Consider the following 17,331-nt stretch of genomic DNA (forward strand, 5'->3'; position numbering starts at 1 on the left):
CCCCAAACACACACACACACTCTGCCTGGAAGCGGAAATATGTATTGGTTTTTCACTTTCGCAAAAACACCCGACATTGATACTCGTCCTGTTGATGATGACGATACCGAACACCCGATTTTGCAGACTGGGATGCAGGTGGGGGTATGAGGCGATATATGCGAGAAAGAGAATTTTAAATGTCCATTTAATGTGATTAAGCCGGGGTCTTAGGTCCTCAGGTCTCGGCCTTCCAAGCTTTGCTCCTGCATTTCGAGCTTCTTATCGACGCCCTGCACTTGTGGTTTCCTAATTAGGGCTTTTCTGGGGAAAGGGTTGGGGTCATGCGAATACCGTAATTCGCACAGAAGTTCAGGAATAAACCATAATAGTATTGTGCGCATTATCGTATTAACCGGAAAGTGTGATTGGGCTTAAATGTAGCAAATAGTATCGGCATAGATTCGAAGATGTTTCTTAAAGGTAATATTATAACCCTTTTTAAACAACTTTCATGCAATCATTTTTAGTATATAATTTTTATAAGATGTATGCCACATTTTTTAAGGAAGAGTGTTAGAAGAGCTATCCCAATACCTCAAAATCAATAACTTGAACAATTCCTAGCTTTTCCGGACAAAAACCCAAGTATAAAGAAGACCCCTTTTCTGCCCGATTAGCCTGTCATGAAATCGAGGTTATGTCGTTTGTTTAGATTGTTGCTGCAATTATTTAGCAGTCGGCAACCAAGGCGAGCCTTTCGAGACAGGACACTCTAGCCGTAAACACGTGTGTGCGGGTGTCCTTGCGGTGCTTATGCAATTACATAAATTTTGTGTGACAATTTCGATTTGGATATTCTTTTATTTAAATTATGCCTTCAAGTCCATCAGGGCCCAACACACTTGAGCTCTGTTATAAAATATTTATTGCCGGCAAATAAATCCCACACACTGACACTAGCAGACGTCGTTATGGTAATTAATTTCAATCCAACACGAAACCTGGCATAATCTTATTTATGCGACTTGTGTCTGGGCTGTGGGATTTGGCATTTCTGATTTAGCATTTAGCAGTTCGGATTTCGTACTTTTCATTTTTCCCCTACGCCTTCTGCTAATTGATTGGTCAATAAATGGGTTGCTTGACTCGAAGAAGCATGTCAAATTCTTCGCAATATTTTCCCTTGCTCGACCGCAACAAAATCAATTGGCTGGCCAGGGCGCCTGGCCAATATTTGAGCTGGTTTCGAGCTCATGCAAAATTTAATTTTAATTTCCAGTGAGCAAATGTTGCAAAAGTGAGAACAAGCCAATTTCCTTTCAAAGCATTCTGGGTATACACATTTTAACCACTTGACTGCACTGCGGCTACGACTCGGGCCTCAATGCTGCCAGAAGTCAAACACTGGCTAAGTTTTTGGCCTCCACCTCGGTTTCCTTCCACTAGTCTACCAAAACACTAGTGTGGTTCTGCCAATTGACATGCAGACCTGCCTGGCAGCCGTAAATCGGCATAAATAATTCATTATTGCCGCCTCGTTGCGCATAAATCAAGTCTCTGGCCAAGGCTCACACACAGCAGCAGCTTTGTATTACCAGCTCTAAACGCGTTTAAAGAGCCAAAAAATTGAAATAACATCGGAAAAGAGCAAAAAATGTACTGGAGATGCCGGGGATTGAACCCGGGGCCTCTCACATGCAAAGCGAGCGCTCTACCACTGAGCTACATCCCCGATGAAAGTCTCCCGTTTCATCTGCAGTGTCAAAAATGATCCTGCGTGCGGTGCATATGAGTCAACAGTGCCAACATGATCTTGCAGTGAAAAGGATTCGTTTCAGAACAGAAAACTAAACTCGTATTTTATGTTTTTTCACGTTTAAATGTTTAAGCACAAAATCCCGCTTCTAAATATGTATTTCATTATTATTTCATTAACCGATATTCTAGGCGTTACTTAAATATCAATACCCCTTTTGGGAAATTAAAGCAACAGCCTTTAAGATCTTAAAGAGATTCAATACTAGAAGGTGACTGTTATGTTGGGCTTGGAAATTGTTGGTAAGCCCGAACTTTTTACAAAAAAGCAGGTCAAACGCCGAGCCCAGCGAATGTTGTCGCGAATCCAATTACCGATTGTTTGCTAATTCATTGAACTACTGGTAATTATGCAAACTGTTTCTTTTCAATACTAAATACAGATTGTTCTAAAGTTTTCTAAGCGCTTTTGGTTAGCGTGACACATGCCCAAGTTCCAATCGAATAATTAAAAGAATGAGCACAAGAAAAACTGCATTGTCGCAAATTGGAAGCTACTCTAATTCCTATATTGTTTACTTCTTATATTGCTTTTGATGCGCTAATTACGTATCTGGCCATGAAAACACTTCTCAAGGATTTTGATTAACTAGTCCTAAGCCTGAAACGTTCTGTTTTGAGGAATAAATTTTAAATGTATATTTATACTGTTCTTCTTCTTTCTTAAATATAAAATTTTCCTAAGGAAGTTTATTTATTTTTTTTAAGAAGATAAAAAATAATGGAAACAAGACAACAAAAAATTTACTTGGAGATGCCGGGGATTGAACCCGGGGCCTCTCACATGCAAAGCGAGCGCTCTACCACTGAGCTACATCCCCCTCTCCATTTGGCCAACCAAACACATTTTCGTTTCAGGAACGAAAGATACAACAGGAAAACTAATTTCAAGGATAAGGGTTGTTTCAGGAATGTGAAGGGAACAGTTAAATGTTGGTTCAACAAGTATAGTAAATATAAAACAGAACCTTTACTTGCGCAATATAATTTAAGCTCGCTTTCATACCAAACGTCGCTGTTTCCCAACGACCATTTGTTCGCCACCATCTCATCGTTGAAAAGAAACATCGACACTTTAACTTTTGTGGGGGATGTAGCTCAGTGGTAGAGCGCTCGCTTTGCATGTGAGAGGCCCCGGGTTCAATCCCCGGCATCTCCAAGTACATTTTTTGTTTCCTTTTTTCACAACACTCATTTGGCGGCATTAGTGTTTTTTTCATCACATACTTGGGAGCACCGATCGCTGTGGTGATGCTCTTTTGCAGTACTTTGCCTCATAGCCCGCCCAATTTTCGCACAGAAAAAAGCCACACGATCATCTGGCAGCGACTGAAAATGATTCCGATTCGACGACACGAGATCACAAAACCAAAAAAAAAAATCGATTCGCTTCTTCGTAAAATCGATAAAGTGATCCATGTGCCTACCAGGAGAGCAGAAACCAACAGCAAGCTAAATACCGCTCGCACATTTTCTATACGCCCGCACGATCATTTCGAAACTATAAAACATACTGGTTGTATAAGTGCGAGGGAGATGCCGGCCTTTCGAGGGTGAAGTGAAAGCGAGATGGCAGTATGCAAAGAACCGTGACGAGGCAAACGAAAACATATATGCAAACTTATATACATACTAATTACGAATTGTTACGAGCGCCCCTATGTGTGTACTTTAATTTTTTTTTATTGAAATAGCTGTGTGTGTTTGTTTGCGAGTTGAATTGAATCGGTTCCGTTGGCCTGCTGAGTTATTCTGTGAGCCTGGCCTGTTGGTTAAGAAGATTGAACGATTTTGGCACGGTTTGGGTTCGCTTGAGTTTGTCGCTTTCTGGTTGAATTGGACAAAAGTTATGTGGGGAAAATTTCTCCCAATAAGAGTTTAAAAACGCTTATACATCTCGCAGATTTCCAATTTCCAAGCAGCCCACTGCTTCATATCCCACTCATTGCCAATGTATTTTAAATCTTTTATTACGAAAACCCCCTGTAGGATTAAAGAAAACTTTTTTATTGCAGGTGCACGGAAACTTTTGGCAAAATCTCTCGACAGCTCAGCCTTTGGAGCTGCAATTGCACCTTCTTTTCTTCGTTTTTGTTGATTTCGCTTTTTGTGCATATAAATTTGTTGCCTAATCCGGCGACGTTTTCTCGGGAGTTGCATTTAATGCCGCACCATTTGCTATAAATATTCATGCAAATCGGCAGAGGGCTAAGAAAGCACAGCCTCCCTCAAGAGATAAACAGGAAACAGGAAATCGGAAAACAGACCAGGTGTCGCCCTTCGCGTGGCCTTAATTAAATGTAAAGGCGTTTGTGCTTTAAATGCGATTGCCCTGCTCTAAGTGGCAACTTATTAGCAATTTCATAATTGCTGGTATACTAGTATAGCATAGTTGTTCAGTTTGCCTGACTGTTCGCCTTTCATTCAGTTTTGTGGGTCCAACTTTTTCAAAAACTAATTAAAACGATAAGGGCCACCCAGCAGCGCAGCGAAATGTCGCCTTGGAGTCAATAAAAAGCGGGAGCATAACAGTCGGAGAAATCATACCAACATCGATGTACATAACATTTAAAAATAATTTTATTTTTTTTTTAGAATCCTTTAAGTATTAGTTTTTCCTTTGTTACAATGTAACTTTAGAATTGTTTACTTTTTTGTAGGATTTTACTATATCTAACTGCTTTGCAATGTTTATCACTTTCGCTATGTGTAGAAGTTGGCGGTGGAACTTTGACTATTTCGATGTTTATCCAAAGATCTGGCCAAATTTGCATTAGCACACGGCTTTTGTTTGTCTTTCACACATGAAGTGGAAGGAGTTGGCCAAAGGACGGTGAAAGCCAATTTACTTGAATGGCCAGACGGAAATTAAATAAATTCCATGAGCACACGTCAGGTAAGCCAGGCCAAAATGACAGTTGTCAGTTGACAGGCACAAAAGTACAGTTGATCACATGTCCATAGCAAAGAAACCAAAAGCTGAGATTCACTAGGACTGGTATTAAACAGAGTGTCACTTAATTTTTAGAAACTGTTTAAGAACTGCCAACGGATTTGACTGGTCCCGTCTGAGAAAAAAACAAAATTCAGTACCCATGAATCCCTTCTCATCCTTTTGATTGATTTCCATAAAGGAGAGGCATTGGGTTGGAAACGTTGTTGGACTTTTCTGATAAGAAACCAGACAATGCGCATTAAATCGGTTCAAAAGTAAAGACAATGAAATGGAGGGCTCTTCGGAAAGAAATGATTTAAATCGACACCATTATAATTTCGTAATATTTGTTATGAAACTCACCACTCTAGGGTTTTTTATACAACACCACCCCAAAAGTATGCAATTGGTAAAGTTAAAGATCGGGCTTACCTGCACGAGTTTAACTAATATTTTATGTTAACAACCATTTTGACCATAAGGTTACTCAACACACTATATTTCAGTTTCTTTCGTTTTATTCGCACTCGTACTGTAAACGGACTAACGAACTCAGGTTCAGAATCGTTCGGATCCCTTAACGATCGAAATTGGCCTGTTTGGGAGTTTCTGTTAACAATGTTAAAAAAGGGCCTCTAGCGGGAGAGTTTGACTACTCAAACTCAAACTCAAAACAAAGATTACAACCGATGGTGGGGTGATCGACTAAGCCCACACACTATTCCGGTTTCTTTCGCACTTACGAGAAAACACCTTTTCACTCACACTCATTGCAGTGGGCAATAATGGACTGACGGATCCGTCGAGACTACCTTATACTTATTCTACCATGCTTCAGCGGCCGAAATCAAGTTACGATTTGCCCGGGAAAGCGTTAACATCGTGCCAACGGATCTCGCTTTTAAACGCCAGGAATAACAACAACAAAACCGTCGCGTATATAGCCCGCTCTCCCTCTTTCGCCTGTCAACAGTTATTTTAACCGACAGATTTTTGTGCGACTTTTTCGTGTGCGCTCGCTTTCGTTTCGTCGTTCGTTGTTGTTGCAGCTCCTTCATTAAAAACAAAATTGTAAGGCTTAAACAAAAACAACAACAACGCGTGTGTGTGTGACAATAGTGTGCAACAACAACAGCAGCAACAATTTTAGCAACATTATCCAACTAACAACAATTTAAAAACCAAAATCAACAACATTTGAAAGGGACTTGTTTCTATTTGTTTTTAAAGCGGTAAGTCGAGAAATTAATTTAACAGCCTTGAGACAGTTGTAGAGCCACTGAACTTGAGCGAAACGCGACCAGAATATCAATTGACTCCGTTGGAATTCCAAAACAACGTGCTAAACATAAATGTGCAAAAAAATATATGTACGAAAGGCATTGAATCATTTGCCATGATTTAACAATGTTAATAAAAGTCCAATTCATTTGTTAGCCATCCCACTTGAAAGCCATAAAAACAACATTTTCAATAACTGAAATTAAATAAACAATTTACACACGCAAAGCGGTTTGGGGTTGGAAAGAGAAGGAGATAAGGTGGTGGGAGCGAGATGGATAAGAGGCTGCAATCAGCATTACCGATATACACTGAAAAATCAAAGTTAATCTCATTATTTACTAGTAATTATGGCTAATACAATTATAGTAAACATGATGACCAGAGAACGACTACAAAACGATTATTCAACATCAGAACTTTTTTGTTTATTCCAACATTCTGTTTTAGTCTTAGAGTTCTCTCCCTTAAAAATTGATCCACAATATAATTTTAGGGCAACATTATTCAAATATTATCAATTTATAGCAATTTGCACAACGTTATGGAAATTTACTTTTGATAAGTTCAAGATATCAAAAATAATTGAAACTGATAAGAAGTCTTTGCATAGAAAGAGTTACCACCAAATTTTGCACATTTTTTTTTGTCTGCACCCAAGCTGAATAAATAGACTAAATAACCCAAAATAAAGTATGTTTTTATTGCGTACCGCTAAATGTATTGCCTTGCTAACTGTTTTAACTGCATTAAGAGCCACACCGTCTTACATAATAATTGTTTTGATTTATTGCCCCCTCTCGCTCGCTCCCTCTCGCCCCTTCTCTTTCCATCGCATTGCATAAGGCCGTTTTCAAATGCGACATGCATGCGATTTTGTCTCTTTTCTTTTGCTTATCGCCTGGCCTCTCGTTTCAGCGCTATTCATAAATCGCTTTCAGTTCGGCGGGTTTTTCAACGACTACTTCTTCTTCTTGTCGGTTAGGCACTCCCCAGTAACACCCCCTAAAACCCCCTTCCAAAAACCACGATCCCCTTGGGGTTTCGGCCAAGTGACAACTCTGGTATTCCAGCTATGTTTCAAAGCAGGTTTCTTTGATCGTTTTTTTTCTCTGTTTTTGTTTGGACTTTGCTTTTATTTTTGTTTCAAGTCGCTAGTTGTTGTTGCTATTAATTCACCGGTTTACTTCACCTGATTTGCTGGTTATGCATTTTTGTCGCGTGTATTTCTGGTTTCTTCAGACTGTTTTTGTAGCTTTTTCTGTGGCACTTGCCACGATTAAGATCCAATCTTGTGCCTTCTGCGCTTGTCACTAGCTATGCTAATTCGATTAATGTCTGCGGCTTCGGTATTTAGCGATCGGGTTTTTGCATTTACCGCGGCCACAGATCGACGATTTTTGACACATTTTGAGGATTGAGAGATCTGAGTAAAACATTGAAAAACACAGTCTAGGCCACAACCAGTTCTGTAAGGGGGATCGACTTAGGAAACGTGGAATCTATTAATGGATAATGGGAATTCTTCAAGACCAAACCACTGGTAAATAAACTAAAAAAAATGTTAATCTTCAGATTTATAAAAAATTCCCATGAAAATGTTGGTTCATTGTGCACCTTTTTCTAAGCTGTTCCTAGAATTCATTCAATCGCTTATTTGTTGCGAAATAGTCTAATCATGACATGAAGATAGAATCCTAAAACCGAATTTTTATCCAGACTTCTCCGCTCATGACATTTTGATTAATTAGGTGATTAGACAAATGGCGGAGCTCTATTTCAATACACTGTTTATTTTTATCCCCAGCTAACAGCTGATCGTGAAGGCCAAAAGTGATCGTGATTGCTTTGATCGCCTTTTCGATTTCGTAGCCTTGAATTCGGAATGAAATTTTGAACAAAGTAAACAATGATAACCGTCGAGCTTCTACAGAATTCGCAAGCCTTAAATCTATTTATCATATTTGGGCGAAAATCCAGTCGTGACTCATAAGGTTCCCACATCCATTCATTTGCATTTTGAATGGCATGCGAAAATCTTCACAATTGCACTTGTCTATGCACAATGGATGCTACCTGAATATACATTATATTTTTCAGCTTTTCAAAAGTTTCTTACGACTTTAATGTGAGTGTGCAAGCAAAACAACAATTTGCACACTAGCCCGTGTATTGTTTGTGCAATATTATTATTTCTACTTAAGCTGGCGTTCATCATTTTTTTCTAAACGTTAATTTATAATATTCTCAAGGTCTCCACTCGACTGAAAAAAAATTTGACGCAGTCAATTCACCATTATTATATAAAAATGCAAAGCTGAACTCTCCCGAAAGCTACAAGTTAATAAATCAAGCCAAAGCTTAGAAATTTTACTTTTTGCTTTTGATAAACTTTCGAAAAAGAAAGACCAGGGAAGATGGTTTAAATTATACAAAATATGTGCCTTATTAGGTGGATGGGGCAAACGAACGAAAACGAAAGCCCCATTCCCGGTTCACAGTTCAGGCCTGAGTCTGGGATCTCTCACAGAAATGTTTTACTTTCCTACTCCCTATTTTTGTTTGTCTGCTCGGACAAAAGAGACCCAAACAAGATTCAACAGCCGAAGAAACGCCTAAAAACAGCAGCAACGAAACAAGTACAAAGCCAAAGATATTTCAAAAGGCCAGCACAAAGCAGCCACCAGAGTGAAGACCAGACCAGGCAAAGCCAAAAAACAGGTTCTAGAATCAATTTTTATTTTCTCAAGCTCAACCAAAAAATAACTACAGAAACGGAATAAAACGAAATCCAAGACGCAACAGGAAAGGAAGTTGAAATTCGGTTAGATCGAAGTATCGATGCCCTGAAAGGAATGGTATAAGATGCAGATATTAAAGGACCTTCTTAGTAAAAATATTATTTAAAAAGATTTTAATACAGCTGTATGAGACAGCCTACGGTTTAATATAACAAAGAGCTTAAGTTTTAACCAAACCATATTTATACTTGAATAGCATTGGAAGGTACTCTTTAGTTAGGGTATTTCGAAAATATTCGCTGGATGAACGCACGAAAAATATTTGAGGCAGCCGCAGCATCAAAATGAATTTGGTTAGGACCGGGTTTCTACAGATACAGAGATACAGCTTCTAAGTGGCTCTCCCTGTGGTGCCCCTTGATTCCCCCACTTCCTACCCTTGGTCCCTCCACTTAGGGCGATCTTTATACTTTTTTTTTTTTTTTTGTTATTATTTTGCTGGTTGCTAAAAAGTTTCTGTACTCGGCCCGCAGTGTCGTCAGCGATTGTATCTGTAGCCGTGTGCGGGTATCTTGTGAGCTCTCTGGTGTGCGCTGCCACATGCACACGTTCCGTCAGATACATTGCGCCTAGAATTTTTCAGCCAAGTTTTATGAGCTTTTTTCGTCAGGCGGCAGAGCCGGCAGAAACAAGCCAGTTACACGGCTTACATCCAAAAACAATTTGTGTACTTGCTGCTGTTGCATCTGCAAGACTGCTTGGCCAGCGCTTTAATTCCTTTTTTATTGACATTTCCTCTTGTCGTGGCGAGTTCTATAATTTTACACGTAATTTCCCCAGCTGGCTTTTTTCGTGTTGCTTTTTTTTTTTTTAGTTTTTGGCGACTCTGCAAATTGCTTATTAAAGTTTTGATTGATTGCTGAGTACGCCCTGAGATCCGTTGTACGAAAACCTGAAACGCTAAGAAATGATATATGTAGGGTAAGATGGGGTAAAACCGCCGGTGGGTAAAACCGCCATTTGGATTTTAAATTCAAATGAACCGCCGAAACTAGTAACCGTTGATAATGTCGATTCTGATCGATAATGCGCAGTTTTTGCAGTCGGTCGGAATACTGCAGCTTTGTTGTGACAATTTCTATTGCGCCATTTTTGTTTCACTTCTTGGCGCCAAAAAATTTTTGTTATAAAGATTGCTCAATCAAGTGTAAGTTAACGGCTTAAAAAAAAGAGGTAAGTGTCTGCTTATAGTACGAACCTTGATACTGATGTACATGTATCAAGTTAGCCAATATTTCCAAAATTGTACAAACTAAGTGACCTCGAAAAAAAATTGGCGCGTGGGGTAAAAACGCCGCGAAAAGGTGGGGTAAAAACGCCACACAATTTGATAAGGGAAAAACTCGTTTTAATCGAGAATGAATGTCTTTCAGCATTATGCCTCACAATTACGCAAAGAAAAAAAGCAAAAATTGATGAAAATATATTTCAACGAAAATTTTAAAACGGGAGGCAGACGAGAACAAAATGACAGAAAATTCTCAAGCATGGTCGACCAAAAAAATGGACTACGTAGAAGACAGCGATGACACAGAGGATTATATTTATTTTAATTTGAATTTCTTATTTTTTATTTTATTTTTTTTATATATTCGTTGTTACATATCCATTTGAATTGAATAAAAAATTTTCTATGAAGTTATTGACATTATTTGGGTACTTAACTACACTGAAACCAGAATGGCGTTTTTACCCCACTAGGTGGGGTAAAACCGCCGTTTTAAACATTTCTTCTGAAAGATCACAATTCTTTTAAAATAAAAGCTACATAAAAACTTTCTAAATGAATTATGTAGCCAAGGGATTAAACTTTCAGAAATATAGTTTGGTTCATTGATCATTTTATAAATGAAAGCTTGACATCGTCAAATATACATTTTTGGCGGTTTTACCCCATCTTACCCTACGCCCCGGGTTGGCCTCCTCTTGGGGTTTCTCTTTTCTCGTCCCTGTTTCTCGCTAATGAAATGTGCGAAGTGTAATTGCAAGATTCACTTTTATGCCAAAAGTTGTAATTTATTATGGAGTAGGGTTGTTATGTTGGAAAAGAGCACGGGGGATCGAAAGACAATTAAGGTTTGCCGTAAGGCTACTTTTTTATTGCATTCTTTGGTAGCAACTAACATTCAAACTGTTTTCATTAATAAGAAGGAAATAAACTTGTTCCTCTTCGACCCTATTCCCATGTGACCAAGGTAAATAGCTCATAAAAATATTGTGCAAATAATTCCCAACCACAAAGGAATATTTTAATGGACTTTGTTATGGGCGCGGATTGATTAGCAAGACAAGTGTTTACCGCCAAGTGTCTTCTTTTGCCACCTACCGCTCATATGTATGTGCAGGTGTCTCAATCTCAGAGTTGGGGACTGAATCTCAGCTCGAGCCTGGGTTCCTAAGCCAGGGGCCAGGCAGGTCACATTCAGAGTCAGAGCCAGATTTACATTCACATTACAGCATTTTCCATTGTCATTGAATAATAAAAAAAAAACAGTCGAGGTTAGGATAAATCGAACCTAGAGTACCTTGTAATAGTTCTGTAAGAAAGAACTTTTAAGTATTTAATGATTTTATTCGGTTGAAATACTTACGTTCGGAAAAAAAAAACTAAAAGTTCTTGAAACAAACACAAGAAGATTTTACGGGTATTTTCCTAACCAGTTAAACTAACCCTCCGAATTCGTCTAATACTTCTTCTGTACTTTAACCATAAGCCGGGGTATGCTAGGAATAAATAATCATAACCAGTTTTGCAGAGTTTCCCAGCTGTACTCAAGGTATTTGCTAACCATTCTCAGCCGCCCGCGGCGACAACAACCGACAGTCACTCAGAAGATGCGTCTTCTCTCATCTGGAAACTGAAATCTCGAATGTTTTGTGAGAGGCTGCTAATGAATTTTTATGGAGATCTGTGCAAGTGATTCATGGGTGGCAGTGAAACTGTCACCACAACCAACTGTTAGGTGTTAAAAAGACCTAAAGCGTTTTAGCATCTAATCACTTTGTCGTCATCTTCCGAAAAAGGCCTCACATAATTACCCACTTATATCAGCAGCAGTGGACAAGGGCAATGGGTTTGGAATTCTTTAATTAAAATCAAGTCGCGATAAGATAACCGTCTCGAAGGCCTGGAATAAAAACAATATTTGATAAAGTCAAACATGGAAATTAAAATGTGTCTTAAGTTGTTAAGATAATGGCAATGCAGTACGAAGCGAACCCAAATCAATTATAGGTTTCCCTCCTTGAAGTCTAAATGGCTCAACATTGAAATGGATTCGGTGTTTTTCATAAATCGACGATCACGATTCGCAGATAGTGAAAGTTCTTCCTGCTCTTGGGTTTCAGTTTTCCATATGTTTATAACTTTATAACTTATAACTTGCATAAAAATCTCCGTTTAATCACTCCAAGTGAACTCGCGAATGTCGTCAGCCTTTGTTTAATTTATTACGTTGCCTTTAACTTAATGTCACTTTTATAACAACCAAAGATATTATTATTACGGCTGTGTTAGTTGTCCGGCAGTGAATTGTTATTGCTATAAGTTGATATTTTTATTATTTAAGGTTGCTTTAAATGGCCTGTGATGCATCGTTTAAGCAATGTGATGGCTTATATAATACGTATAAATTACCCGCACACTTTTTCACCTGTCTTGAAATTTACGACTTGACTAATTCATATTTTAGGGATTTATTCTTATTGCTTAAAGGCACAAGAAGGTGGTTACTTTATAAATACCTAGCAAATATTTCCTATATTTTATAATAATATTATAAGTGAGATAACGCTATCGCTTTCGTTTTCCTTACTTTTGAACTATCTGAAAGCCCATCGAAATGAAATAGTTGCCGGGTGACTTGGCCAACCCTTTGATATCTGATTACAAATCCGTTCCCATGAATTGATATCTTAAATTGCCCACTCCCCACGATTCCAACCATCTCGTATGACTCACTTGTTTAGCACTCGCTTCACAAATTCCCCACCTGAGCGAAGATGAATTTGCATTTAATTTTTGCTGCGATAAACCCAAAATAAACTCCTAGAATGAGACACTTGGTAAATTTATTTTATCTCAGATATTCGGTTGTTTCCCTTCTATTTCCTAGCTTATCGGATCCTGAGATTGCATATTTACAGAAGACACAATTAAATTCCATTCAAATGTGCGAAAGTTTAACAATACAGTGGATTTAATTAGAGTTCACTTGAAAGAATGCCGCCCGTACCAAAAGTTCACATAGAGAAAATTCCGCAAGGTTCTATAGTTTTAGGGATTAGGGTACATACTTTCGTATAACGGATATGGGGAGGGGGAGGGGCAGGGGGAGGGGGAGAAATGGGGCTGGAGAATCCCTAACCGAATCGAAATCAACTACCTGTAAGTGCCTAACGGCTAATTTGCTTTAATGATGAGAAACCGCTTAAGCAAACAAACAGCCAACAACAATGGAGGCTGTCTGTTGTTGTCCCCATGCGGGCTGTCCGAGGGGGCGGGGCTGTGGGCGGTCGGGGGTTTTGGCCAGCGGGCGATTCCCCAAGCATTGTGAATGATAAAACCTGCGAGTATATGTGTGTGTACTTCATGCTTGATTGCAAATTCAATTAAAGTTTGCGCAGTTCTCGAAGCTCTAGAAGCGGAGAATCGAGAGAGAAACTGGAGAGTGGAGCAAACTGACAACGGGAAATCGCTTAACAGAGCAAAAAAACGATTTATGAACTTAGCAAATATTACAATTACAATGGCACTCAAGGTTCTCCATTAAAATACTATCAAACAATAGTTGCAAAGTTATATAGTTTACTTTTTTTAAAGCATTAATTACTCCAATTTCTACTCAAAGTATGCTACTACAATATGATAAAGCTTAATAATTTCCATAAATACATAGTCTTTATCCAAAACGAAAGTATCGCAATTACCAAGGGAGCAACCTGTTCGAAAACCCCTTGATTAGTTTCCATTATGTTGTAGCACCATCTTCAATTATATTTAATAGCAATTTTTGTATAATTGTGTACCTTATTAACCACAGACACAACATTATATGTTTCGTTTAATTTCCGTCAATCAATTTAACGATTTCTTTGTTTTGTTGCCTATCATGTTGTGTGACGTTTTTTCAACTGTCAGTTCCGCTTCCTAATACAAATATAAATCGACTGGTTGAGTGCCGCAAACCCACATTCATGCGGGTATAGACAATTATTATTATTTTTATTATTATTTCGATCTCATCCCGTGCAAACATCCCAAGCCCCATCCCCCTACCCCTCCCCCACCCACAAATTGTCTTATTGTTGGTTCTGAATTGAATTTTTTTGCGCCTCATTGTTTACCTTTGTACTGAATTAAAAATCGCTTACAATGGAAGCTGGTAACAATCGGCGGTGGGAAAGTCAAGGTCGTACCCCTTCCCGCCCACTCAGCCCAAAAACACGAGCTCATCTTGCTAAAAACAAATAAGGCTCCAAGGGGCAAAGTGGGGTTGATCGTCTAAAGCTAATGCTAACTCATAAATCTTACAGTCGACGGATGATTCAACATTCGACAAACAAAAAATGCAAAACAAGTCGTAAAAAAACAAAAACATAAATAAGTATATAAATAAGACCCGAGCGAAATTTAAGCTGAGGCGGAACACAAATGCCTTTGTAATTTGCAATGCCTGAGACTGACTGGAGTTTTATTTTATTTAATTATTCAAAGTTCAGGGCTTTGAAGTGGGCTGCTGCATTCGTTGCCTGAAATTGCGGGCAATTAATACCGGAGCGGCGATTACAATTGTGTGTGATGACGATAAACGACGTGTGTCCCATCAATAATTAGCAAGTTAGCAAATCGAGTGCAACGCTGCCAAAACTAAGTTCAAGACCTCAAGGTCGTCAGGGAATTTTTGATTGCTCTAAGCATGAAATCTTGATGGATCATCAATGAGATATATTTTATTGTTTGGACAAGGCCTTATTGCATTAGAAGGACCAAGAAAAAAACACTAACATATATCTTTTCGAATAATATAAATTAATGTTTGTTATTTTATATAATAGAAAAAGTGATTAGCATTTCCGAACTCAAGATATTCACGTTTGTTGTTAACATTTCATGGCTTATATTTAACAAAATTGTTTTGCTAATATTTATGTCCCGTTGCCAAGTTTTGAGGAAAATCACGTTCTTTTCCTACGAGTGAGTAGGTGAGATAAGCGGGGCGTACAAAATCAATTTTAACCCATGAACACATGCATGTGGAATTTCGATTTGCCTGTTTGCCCGTTTCCAAAGCCAATGTAGAACAGCGACGAAAACAAAACAAAACCCAAACTTAAGCACGACCATAAAAGATATTTTGCCAGCAATTACAATTATGGCAAGTACTTGTTAGATATGCCCATCGAAACTATGCCAGGCCAGTTGGACCGAAAACCGAAAATACAGTCGAAGAAACACGTACCACTGATCGCCGGGCTGGACCCTTTTGGCCGTGGTCAAATTGTAGGGTCATTCAATGTGGGTCAGCATATTGTCAATGTCGGTCATAAAGGGAATACGCGATAAGGTGGCCAAAAAGCTGAATGAACGAGAAGTTTCGTTATCTTTCGGTAGTCGCTGGTTGCCATAAATGTATATACATACTCGTATATGAGTATCTACTGGACTCTGCTGATTGCCTATATAAAAAAACTGTAATAACGAACCAAGCACTATGTTGCGACATTTCCATTTCAGACTCGTGTCCCGATTGTTCAAGAAAAAAACCTCATTATGAAATCTTGAGTTTTATCAGTGAATGGTTCAGCGGCAAATAGGTTCTTATTGGCAGATTGTAGCCTCCAATTATTCTGTTGCCCTGGTAAATTAAAAAACACCCAGAGAGATGAAGAACAAAATCTTTAATATATTTCATATTTAAAGCTTGGTTTTTTCCTAAAAAATAATTGTTTTTATTTCTTATTTGTATATTTAACGAAGCTTTTTATTCGCTTTCCACCAGGGAAACAGGGAACATGTCAAAATTCCAACGCTAAAGATTTTTATTTCGTTATCGCCAAGTCAACACAGCTCTCGAAAAAGCGCCTCCCTAAGCTACAATTAATACGAATAATGGCCTTAAAATGAGTAATTGCTCATTAATTTTTGTAAATGTCTTTCTAGAAGCCAAGATGTCCACACCCACGTCCCCAAAAACGCCCACACCGCCCACTTTGCCACCGGGCGTGACCAAAACGTGTCATATAGTAAAAAGACCCGACTTTGACGGGTACGGCTTCAATTTGCACTCGGAGAAGGTGAAGCCGGGGCAATTCATCGGCAAGGTGGATGCCGACTCCCCGGCAGAAGCGGCTGGCTTGAAGGAGGGCGATCGCATCCTGGAGGTCAACGGTGTGTCCATTGGCAGCGAGACGCACAAGCAAGTGGTGGCCAGGATCAAGGCCATTGCCAACGAAGTCCGGCTGCTGCTCATCGATGTGGACGGCAAGGCCATCGAGGTGAAGAGCCCACCTCCTCCAGCGTCTGCTGCCTGCAATGGGAACGGCAGCAGTGCCAGCCAGAATGGCTACGAGGGCACCAAGCAGGAGATGCCCGGAGCCAGTGCCAATATCAGCAGCATTAGCATGGTGAGCACCAAGCGATCCTCAAATGCCAGCAGCATTCAGAGCGGCAGCACCGTGAATGCCTCCGAGTTGGATGTGGTCGACAGGGGAGTCCCGGCAGCCCCAGTTGTCGTAACGCCTCCGCCCATCCAGAATGGAACAGGTAAACCCTCGTCGCCGATTAACAACAACACTCTGATGAGCACACCCCCACCGCCCTCGGCCACCAAGGCCGGCATCAATAATAACGGCAGTGTTTACAACACCAACGGCAACGGCACAAATAGCTTGACCACGCCCATCACGCCGCCCCCAGCGACTGGTGGCAATCGGGCGGGCAGCTTGAACCTGCCACTGACAGTCGCCGAAATGCGAGCCAAATTGGCCTCCAAGAAGAAGTACGATCCCAAGAACGAGAGCGTGGACCTGAAGAAGAAGTTCGACATCATCCAGAAGCTCTGAGACGAACACAACGATTGAGAAGAGGAAACCCCAACACCATACTTGTTATAATGTCAGGATGAGGAGCTAAAGATGGTTTTGTCAGGCATACACCACACAATATACAATATGTTTAGCTATTAGTACGCAGAGTCACTTATTAACTAAGCAAGTTTTTAATTATTAGACCCTAAGAGAGAAAAAGCGACCGACAATGGTAGTGAAAGCGGAGAGGATGGAGCACCTACCCTTGGAATATCTATACAAACGACAGACCTGTATTCTTCTAACTTAAATATTGCAAACTCCAATTGGCAATGTTGCCCCGGTTCATTGAAAAACTTTCGTTGAATATGTACTTAGTTTTGCTTGTATTTTTGTAAAGTAAATAAAGCAAAATGATAAAAGAAATACGACTGCAAGTGTTTTTAAATGGAGCAGCTGATCAAACAAACCAGGGGAATCGGACTTTGA

At 39.5% G+C, this 17,331-nt stretch overlaps 1 protein-coding gene and 3 non-coding genes across 4 annotated transcripts; 2 read left to right on the forward strand and 2 right to left on the reverse strand.

Moving 5' to 3' along the window:
- Positions 1–1,642: 1,642 nt before the first annotated feature.
- Positions 1,643–1,714, reverse strand: Trnaa-ugc. Its single transcript has one exon. It is a non-coding gene; the product is annotated as a tRNA-Ala (tRNA).
- An 832-nt stretch (positions 1,715–2,546) lies between these two features.
- Trnaa-ugc lies at positions 2,547–2,618 on the reverse strand. The gene has a single exon. It is a non-coding gene; the product is annotated as a tRNA-Ala (tRNA).
- A 266-nt stretch (positions 2,619–2,884) lies between these two features.
- On the forward strand, positions 2,885–2,956 carry Trnaa-ugc. The gene has a single exon. It is a non-coding gene; the product is annotated as a tRNA-Ala (tRNA).
- A 2,586-nt stretch (positions 2,957–5,542) lies between these two features.
- On the forward strand, positions 5,543–17,268 carry LOC108093617 (Na(+)/H(+) exchange regulatory cofactor NHE-RF1). The gene is made up of 2 exons (XM_017193753.2): positions 5,543–5,964; positions 15,977–17,268. The coding sequence occupies exon 2, from the start codon at positions 15,985–15,987 to the stop codon at positions 16,876–16,878; it is 894 nt and encodes a 297-aa protein (XP_017049242.1). The 5' UTR covers positions 5,543–5,964; positions 15,977–15,984; the 3' UTR covers positions 16,879–17,268.
- The last annotated feature ends 63 nt before the right edge of the window (positions 17,269–17,331 follow it).

Source organism: Drosophila ficusphila, unplaced genomic scaffold (genome assembly GCF_018152265.1).
Source record: "Drosophila ficusphila isolate 14025-0441.05 unplaced genomic scaffold, ASM1815226v1 contig_414, whole genome shotgun sequence".
In the NCBI taxonomy this organism is placed as follows: domain Eukaryota; kingdom Metazoa; phylum Arthropoda; class Insecta; order Diptera; family Drosophilidae; genus Drosophila; species Drosophila ficusphila.

Excerpts from the sequence above, each read along its gene's own strand:
- LOC108093617 (XM_017193753.2), top strand. The coding sequence starts at position 15,985 with ATGTCCACACCCACGTCCCCAAAAACGCCCACACCGCCCACTTTGCCA.